Source organism: Ipomoea nil, unplaced genomic scaffold, assembly GCF_001879475.1.
Source record: "Ipomoea nil cultivar Tokyo-kokei standard unplaced genomic scaffold, Asagao_1.1 scaffold0298, whole genome shotgun sequence".
Classification (NCBI taxonomy): Eukaryota; Viridiplantae; Streptophyta; class Magnoliopsida; order Solanales; family Convolvulaceae; genus Ipomoea; species Ipomoea nil.
The window spans coordinates 1,045,663-1,055,570 of NW_017616726.1; the positions used below are offsets into that span (position 1 = coordinate 1,045,663).

General features: G+C 51.6%; 1 protein-coding gene across 1 annotated transcript; it reads right to left on the reverse strand.

The window, feature by feature from the left end:
- Positions 1-7,049: 7,049 nt before the first annotated feature.
- Positions 7,050-7,967, reverse strand: LOC109157353. The gene has a single exon (XM_019305252.1). The coding sequence runs from the start codon at positions 7,965-7,967 to the stop codon at positions 7,050-7,052; it is 918 nt and encodes a 305-aa protein (XP_019160797.1).
- Between the last annotated feature and the right edge of the window lie 1,941 nt (positions 7,968-9,908).

Genomic DNA, 9,908 nt, shown 5'->3' on the forward strand with positions numbered 1-9,908 from the left:
GCGTTGCCATGTGCCTCTTTGTAAGATAAAGGCCACTAACTAGGTGACAAAGACCCCGGTCGGGAAGTCTATCGGTTGGGTCCTACCGTCTTCCTTTAAGAATACCCGACCTGTAAAACCTGCACAAAAACAAGAGGAATCGAGCTATGTCGGTCGGGATATATCCTACCAAAAGTCTCCCAGCCCGGGCCTTTTTGACCACCCGGGAAAAAACGGGACGGGATGAAAAGGTCCAATCACTCGGCCTACGATCCCGACTGGACAGCTGTCACTTGTCGTGCCACGTGTCTGCCTCTGCGCGCCTCGGAGTCTGTAACGGTCAAGTCACGCAAGTGGGCCGTTTCCCGCCTAAATGTTTTCCTATAAATAGGCCTTTCTGAGTTTCATTTGAACTTTTACCAACCCGTGAAAATCAATCGGAGCATCCCGAGCGAGCAACACTGTGCGTCGATCGAGCAAGCAGCTTTCAACCTCTTCAGCAAACATCAGTTGATCGGTAAGTTCTCGCTTCCCTACTCTTTATTTTCCGTCCCTTATTTTACTCGCACAACGGCTAATGAACCGGCCAACTAACCTCGACCGAACCATAACCGACCCCATCTTCTGAAAACACGACCGTCTCCTTTAGGAAAGGGAAAATGTCAGATTCTCACAGCCAGAATATCTTGGGAGTGGACTACGATGATGCGGTCGAACAGCTCAGCGAGGAAGTAGAAATAGAAGCGTCCTCGCCTGAGGTCGTCGAGGTCGTTCAACGACCGAGCAAGGTTCCTGAGCGACAGAGCTCTTCTAGCTCGGAGAGCTCATCGGGGTCGAGCGGCTCGAGCAGTGACAGCGGCAGCGATAGCAACGCCTCAACGAGCGGCTGCAAGTCTCCAACTGAGGAGGTTCGAGAGATGCCCACGAGGACCATCGGGTCCGACCATGGGGCTTCCGTCCCTGCACATGATCGGGACGCCACACCCGACCCGATCGAGGAAGAAACGACCACAGCCCCCGCCGCGCCGGAGTTCATATTTTTAAACAGCGAGAGTGTTAAGCAGCAAGAGTGCCTGCTAACGACCGGCGAAGATAGCCGCAAGGCTAAACGGTCGGGTGCAATTCGATACCGGACGGTCTTTAGGAAACATAAAGGAGCGTCATCAAGGGAAGTGGATCGGGATGCACTATGATTCGCTACAAGCCCCGATCAGTTTTCCTTTCTCCGCTCTCTTGACCGCGTTCTTGGGCTATTACCGGGTATTACTCGCCCTAATATGCCCGAACGCACACTGCATCTTGTTGTGTTTCCCGCAAATTTGCGCTCGGCATGACGTCGGATGCTTGATGGAGCTCTTCAACTTCATCTACCAGGTTAAGCCCTTGGCGGCTAAGTACGGGGGCGACTTCATGATGGTCCAGTCCCGGGCCGATCTGTGCTTAATTAATAACCTGCCCGGGAAAAACCGAGGATGGAAGAATCGCATCTTCTCAGTCAAATACGACCCCTGGATTCTCCCGGTCGACCGAACATGGGGAACACACTATAGGAAACAAGTGCAGCTGGTCGAGACACAAGCCCTCCGTGATGCAACCTTCCGGATCTCCAGCGAAATCCACGAGTACAAGATATTCCGGTCGAGGGAGAGTTACGATGCCGCCCGATTGCCGCCGCCTCGATACAACCTGGATCGAAAGTACAAGCCCCGACCAATGGACGTATCGATTGCCGTAACGGCTCGTCAGGCCGAGCCGGTCAACGAAGGTCTAACGCTAACCTAGTTTTCCCGACCATAACTCCTCCGACCGTACATTGATCTGTTTTCTAATCACATGGTTTTGTTTGCAGGAATGGGTCCTCCACGCAGCTTTCAAACGGGCAGCACGCCCCGAGCCCCCCGAGCCAAGATAGTGCTCGGGAAGAAGAAGACTGAAGCCAGGTCATCCGGTGATAAGGAGACCGAGGGCGGCCCTATCCCGGATGCTCGTCCGCTGGGCGCTTCAACAATAACTACGGCTGAAAGGACCGTGGTCGTGGAGACGTCCGATGCCCTGGCTCCACGAGCAGTCACGGAAGATGGCGGCGCACTGAAGCGTCGACGGAAGCAGAACAGCCCCCCGAGTGGGGCTATCACGGGCGATGATTCTATCCTCACCCGGGTTGGTAATCTCCGGCCGGTCAAGGAGGATATCAGCAAGCTCACGCCCGGGCAGGTAGCTGAAAGAGCGGCCAAGATTTTGTCGAGGTATGATTTCGTTACTTTTTTATTTTTATGTACAACTGTAATCGCTCGAGCTAATGTGTTTTCTTCTACAGCTATCCCGAGCGATCCAGCATCTTCAGCGCCGAGCGCTGTTGGACAATGAGGCCGAAGCTCTGAGGGACATCGCCGAGCGGCGAGGAAACGAAAATACTGAGCTCCGCGACAAACTGAAGTCGAACGAGGATGCTCTTTCCATTGCCGAGAAAGCCGCTCGGGAAGCATTGGCAGAAGCGGGTGAGCTCAAGCCCCGACTGGGAAACCTTGAAGGCCTGGCTCGATTCCTTTGTCGAGACGAGGCCTCAACTGAAAAGTTCTTCAAAGAGCTGATGAAGAACAAGCTCGGGGAGGACATGATTTGGATGTTCGGGCACTGAGCCTTCAAGTCCGGCCAACGGACTATGCGAGAGGAAACCCGATCCATTATGGAAGAGGTTTTCGATGGCGATAACTTGAAGTCTGTTCTGTCGACCCTTCCCGACGAGGTTCCCGATCCCGGCCCGGCGCCTTTCACCGACCCGTCTGCCTCCGAGGACACGGCCAAGCCCAGCGGCGCTGCGAAGAATGTAGTTAAGGTCGTGTAGTTACCGACCATGTAATAATTTCTTTTTTGCGTTTTTATGAAGTGTACTTCATCGGGAGCCCGGTCCTGTTTTGTGCCGGGCACTTTTATTTATTAAATATATTAACTTTTTGTCAAACTTCATTTTTGCTCGATTTTTGCGATGTTAATCGATCATTTCTTGGTCGTTCTTTGCCCGACCTATTGGCCTGCTGGCCTTCTTCTGACCTGTTGGTCTTTTCGTCCGGGCGTTTGCCCGACCTCTTGGCCTTAACATTTCTTGGTCGTTCTTTGCCCGACCTATTGGCCAACTGGCCTTCTTCTGACCTGTTGGCATTTTTGTCCAGGCGTTTGCCCGACCTCTTGGCCTTTCTTCCCTTCACCCTAGCCCCCACACTGCCGTACTCATGAGGCACGGGTGAGTGCAACAGTGGAAAGAAGTGATGCTGATCGGGTATATATTTTGAAGCTCTAATTTTCCCGATCGATGGCGTGACCGGATTGTCCGCCGAAGATGAGCGTTGTAAGCTGGGCGTTGTTAATTGTCCGGCTGAAATGTAAGTGACTTTTAAAAGCCAATTTAGGTTTATACCCTTATCGGTCGGGACCGAGGGAGAGGTGTGTACCTTTATCAGTTATAACTGAGATTAGACCCCGGTATATTCGGGCAAGTTTAAGCGACATTGTGGTCGTGGGGCTTATGCCCCTCTTCGATCGTTGATGCTGAGTCTCGGTCGAACGAAGCACGAGCAAAATCAACTTCCGAAGTAGATCATACTAAACTGCTTAAGATTTAAATGAAGCACAAATCGATCGGGCCGCCGTATACAAACGGTCGAGCAATCACTGATCGGTGATACATTAGTTGTTCCCGTACGTAGACGGTAAAATATTTACAAGTTTTGCAAAGGCGATTAACGATGAACGTGCCCACTCGCAGGTTGAGCCCCCACTCCATCTACAACTACATGATCACATCAATGTCTAAATAGGACAAGATTTTCCGAGTTCCATGTACCCTCAATTACTCTCCCGGTTGTTGTCTCCAACCGGTAAGTGCCCGGGCGAACAACGGCTGTAATGACATAGGGGCCTTCCCAATTTTGGGCTAGTTTGCCTCCTTCTAATGGTTGGCTTGCCTCTCGACGTCGTAATACGTAGTCTCCAACTTGAAAATAGCGGGGATTGACCCGGACGTCCTTTGTGCTTTTGACTCTCTTTTGGTACTCAGCCATGCGCCGAGCCGCGATCTCTCTTTTCTCTTCAACACCGTCTAGGTCCACGACCATGGAGTGTTTATTCTCTTCCACGTTGTAAGATTGCTCCCTGGCGGTCGAGATCCATGCTTCGACCGGTAACCGTGCTTCAGCTCCATAAACTAAAGCAAACGGTGTTTCTAGCGTTGCCTCTCTCAGGGTCGTGCGATATGTCCAAAGCACGTACGGGAGCTCATCAGCCCAACTACGACTGGCTGAGTGCAACTTCTTCTTCAAGCCCTCCAAGATAGTCCGGTTGGCATTCTCGACTTGTCCATTGCCTTGCGGGTAGGCCACCGACTATCGAATTGGGGTTGTCCCGATCGTTGCTAAGAAATTTTGAAAATATTAGCTTATGAACTGCCGACCATTGTCACTGATCAGATGAACGGGCACGCCAAAATGGGAAATAACATTCCTCCATAGAAACCGAGCGCATTGTTGAGAAGTGATCGTGGCTAAAGGCTCGGCCTCGATCCGCTTGGAGAAATAATCAATCGCCACGATGACAAAGCGCCTTCGACCGGATAGCTGCAGAAAGGGTCCCAAGATGTCCACCCCCAACGAGCAAACAGAATCGCGGTTGTGACCGACTGATAGAATGTTGCCGGTCGTCCAGGCATCCGGGCGTATAACTGACATGTCTCACACCCTCTGGCAAGCTTTTCGCAATCCAACTGAATAGACGGCCAATAGTATACGATCACCATGATGCGTCGGGCAAGTGACCGGCCCCCTTGGTGCGACGAACAGATACCCGAATGCAATTTGTTCATCACTAAGTCCGCTTTCAAAGGCAGTCAAACATCGCATCAACGGACCTCCATATGACCGTCTATATAAACGACCATCTTGAACCTGAAATCTTGGTGCACTTAACTTCGCCTTCCGGGCCCGCTGAGTGTCGTCCGGTAACCGACGTGTTGAAGGTACTCCATTAGATCAGAAATCCAAGTTTCTTCGGCCGGTTGGATAGGTGCGACTGGTAAACGGTGAATACTATGTCTCGGAATCATCAAAATCCGAGCGATCTTCGACATGTGTTCAGGAGCATCTTGTGCCAACTTGGGTAAGATGTCTGCATCGACATTATCTAGTCGGGGAACGTGAAGAACGGTATACGCCCTAAACAAAGAAAGCTTCTCCATGGCGAGATCTCGGTAGGCTTGTAACCGTTCTCTGTTAACTTCATAATCACCCAATACCTGCCCGACGACTAACGCAGAGTCGGTTTGAGCCTGGATGTATTCAGCCCCCAGTTCCCGAGCACATTGCAAGCCATTAATAAACGCTTCATACTCGGCTTCATTGTTGGTCGGGTTGAATTGATACATCAAGGCATAATATACTTTGAAACTCTCCTGGCTCGTTATCACAACTCCTCCACCGACCCCTTTCTTGCTACTTGACCCGTCGGTGGCCAACAACCACCACGCAGCCTCAGGATCTTCGACCTCCGGAGGTCGTGTCTCCCGAGTGGTGCACTCGATCAAGAAATCCGCCAAAGCTTGGCCCTTGATAGCTGGTCTCGGTCGGTACTCAATTGCATATTGTGTCAACATTAGTGCCCATTTGACCAGGCCGCTGGAGGAAGAAGCGGTGCGGAGAACTGCCCCGATGGTTGATCAGTTAACACATGGATTGCTCGACCCTAAAAATAAGGGGCCAATTTCTTTGCTGTCGTGTACAGAGCGTAGACTATCTTTTCCAGCCGGGAGTACCGGAGCTCGGGACCATGGAGCGCATGGCTCACATAGTAAACCGGTTGCTGCACCCCCTCCGAATCTGTTCGGCATAACACCGCACTTACAGCTCGATCGGAAACGGCCAAATAAACGTCTAGCTCTTCCCCGAGCTCGGGCTTTGTCAAAATGATCGGTGACATCAGATACTCTTTGAGCTCATCAAAAGCCGCTCGACACTCCTCTTCCCATACGAACCCATTGACTTTACGCAATACTTTAAAGAACGGTAAAGCGCGCTCGACCAACTTTGAAAGAAAACGGCTCAGGGCCGCCAACCTCCCGGTCAATTGCTATACCTCCCGAACGGTCGTGGGTGGTTGCATATCAAGAATGACTTTGACCTCGGCGGGGTTGGGCTCAATTCCTCTCTTCGTCATCATATAGCCGAGGAATTTTCTCGTTTGCACAGCAAACGTGCACTTGTTGGGGTTCAAGCGTAGCTGGTACTTCCGCATAATTTGAAAGCACTGTCGGAGATCCTGAGTGTGGTCCGCTCGGTCTCGACTCTTCACCAGCATATCATCAATGTAAGCTTCCATCGTTCGGCCTAGCAGGTCTTCAAAAAACATATTAATCATCCTTTAATATGTCGCTCCTACATTTTGGAGGTCGAACGGCATGACCCGGTAACAATATAATCGATTGGGTGTGACAAATGTCGTCTTACTCTCGTCTTCATGGTTCATCATGATTTGATGATACCCTTTGAATGCGTCCATGAAGCTCATCAGCTCGGCCCCGGCCATCTCGTCGATCATCTGATGGATGCTCGACAACGGGTATGGACTTAACGGGCATGCCTTGTTCAGGTCGGTGAAATCTATGCACATTCTCCAGGATGGAGGCTTTGGCATGAGCACAATATTGGCCACCCATTCGGGGTAAGTAACCGGGCGGATATGCCCAATGGCCGCCATCTTTTTCACCTCACCTCGGACAAACTCTCGGCGATCGGATGATAGATGCCGAGTCTTCTGAACGACTGGTTTCGCCACGGGATCTACAGCTAACTTGTGGCAAATTACGGTCCAATCGATCCCGGGCATGTCTTCAGGTCCCCATGCAAATATATCAGCGAATTCCGGGAGGATCGCTAACACTTCCAACCGTAACTCGGGGTGAGGGCCCGACTGATCTTTATCTTTCTCTCTGGTTGTTCTTCAGACAAAAGAACCTCTTTTATTTCCTCAGAGGGCTCGGGTTGCTCTTTACGATCTCCGATGGCTTCCTTGATGATGGTGTTCACTCAGGAAGAACCGACATCACGCCGATTGACTGCCCGGGAATAACATTTTCTCGCCGACTGGACATCGCCTTGCACAACTCCGACCCCAGCAGGGGTGGGGAATTTCATGCACAAGTGAGGCATCGATATAATCCCGCCGACCCTCATAATGGCCGGTCGGCCCAAGATGACGTTGTGGACACAATGGAGGTTGACCACAATGAACTCCAATTCTGTTTTCACTGACTTTGGTGGGGTGCCGATCTCAACCGGGCGCACGATCTTTCCCTCGGGCCGGATGGTGGCCCCGGTAAATTCTGACAATGGAACACCGACCGGAATCAACTCCTGCTTGTCCAATTTCAGCTTCTTGAACATGTCCAAATAAAGGACGTTCACACTGCTCCAGGTGTCCACCATTACTCTCTGAACATCGGTTCCCATGATGTCAATCGTGACAACTAGGGCTTCCATCACATGATCACCGCTTTCCGGCTGGTCTTCTAGAGTGAAGGTGATGGGTTCCATCTTTTGCCTCTTACCGGTTTCTCGGGAGTCGACGATCGCGACCGGGCAACTTTCCCGAGGTCGGGAAGCATCTTCCAAACCTCCGAATATGACGTGGATGGTCGGTTTAGATTTCGGTCGGCCACTAGATGGGGGATCGAAATCTAGCCGATCTTGATCTCTCCTATCAGAGCGATGATGAGATCGCCTTTGATCTTTTCTCTCGCCCACTCTTTTGTTCTCTTCTCTCTTCCCGACACACTTGTCTAACTTTCCCAAGTGAAGCAAATCTTCCAACAGCTGCTTTAAATGCGTGCATTCCTCCGTGTCATGTCCTGCACATCGATGGTAAGCACAATGTTTCGTCTTATCCGGCCCATCTGGTCCCGGCTGAGGTAGACGGATAAGGTTGCAGGACTGAGCATATTGCATGGCCTCCGCCGCATATTGGTTTAACGTCGTAAACTCTCCCAGCCGGGTTCGGGATCGGGGATGATCTTCACCCGACCGGAAGGCTTCCGGGATGATGTCCCGACTTCTTGCGACCTCTTGACCTCCCCGACCGCCGCCTTCCACTTAACTAGAAATTCAGTCAAGCTTTCTCCCTCCAATTGCTTGGCCTTCTTGAGATACATGTAGGGCTTTCGGATGACTTTGGAAGTGACAAACTTCCGCATGAACTTAGCCGCCAAACTGGCGAAAGCAGAAATAGATCCCGGTTGCAAGGTTCTGAACCACTCGGCCGCTCGACCAGAGAGCGTTGAGTAGAAGGCTCTGCACATCACAGCGTCAGTCACGCCCATCATCATCATATTGCCATAGTAGGTGTTGACATGGACTTCTGGGTCTGTCCGCCCATCATATTCCCTGTTTCCAGGGAAGCGCAAATCAAGGGGGTAAGGCTGAGTCATAATCTCCGCCGTGAAGGGTGTCCTCAACAGAGAGGCTGAATGATCGGTGGGAGGCCTCACAGCATGCTCGTTTTTCCAACGAGTGAATTCTGCTCGGAGTTTGTTCAACAGTCCTCGGGTCTCGTCTTGTATGGCCGTTTGGGCTGGTTCCCAGGCCCGGCGCCGTCGATGTGATTTAGACCCACTATGCCCGGATGACCCCTCCTGGCTTGCCGCTCGCATGGGCGAATCAACCGAGCGTCTGTTTGGGTCCTGCGGTCCCAATCTTTGCCGCATTGCTGGTCGGAGTCGCTCGAATGCCATCGCCCGATTGGCTTCTATCTCAGGGTCTTCAACCACCTGAGCGTGTGTTTCCGGCTGAACATGTTGAGCCTGCCGTGGTTCCTCCATGGCCTTGTCACCCTGCAACCCCAACCTCGAATGAGCCGAGCGCCTAGCCCGGGGAGCGGGCTGAAGCTCCGGCTCAGTCGGCATGGTCGGGTAAATCGGAGGTGCGAAAGCTGGAGCCGTGTATGCAGGCATATATTGTGGATATCCGGCCGGTGGTGGATAATACATCGGCGTTCCGGGCCAACACCCATACTGAGGAGGAGGGATCGGGTATGGATATTGACCGGGAAACGGATACTATGGACCGGGCGGCGGATATAGCGGTTAAATGTAATTGACCGGGTTCTGGGCTGCCGAGTGAGGTGGTGATAAGTTAAGGTTCAGGTCAACTGTTTGACCTTGATATTGTGTACGCTGGTGGTCTGATGAACTCGCAGCGTCCGCTTGCTCATCCTCTTGTGCTTGGTACATGAACGGATACATGATGTTGATCGGGATCCGGACGCGTCTACAATAGCTTTCTCGTCTCGGGTCCCCACGGACGGCGCCAAAATGATAGTACTAATTCAACGTGTTAAGTGGTCAAGGTACTTAAATAAGATCAAATAATAACAATTAGAAGTCTTTATTGATCAATGAAGGACCTAATACAATCTAAGTGATTATCCCGAGGGCCGACTGACTGCGATCGGGCAGCTCTGTAGATAATCTATCGATCGTTCAAAAGTCATCCACACTGTAGCCGTCGTGGGTATTTATAGTCGCTAGGCCGGAGACACAGCTCCGGCCGGCCGGCATGTGACCCACGTAGCATCCACGCGTTTCAACCCCGCGAGCCCTCTCTGTCAACATGTAGCATTGCCACGTGCCTCTTTGTAAGATAAAGGCCACTAAGCGGGTGACAAAGACCCCGGTCGGGAAATCTATCGGTCGGGTCCGACCGTCTTCCTTTAAGAATACCCGACCTGTAAAACTTGCACAAAAACAAGAGAAACCGAGCTATGTCGGTCGGGATATATCCTACCACTACCCATACTTCTCCTTGGAAGATTTAAATGAGATATGAACACAGAAAATTTTGGACAGATTCGCGCCTTCACTTTCCCTCGAATTCTGACCCTTCAATAGTCAT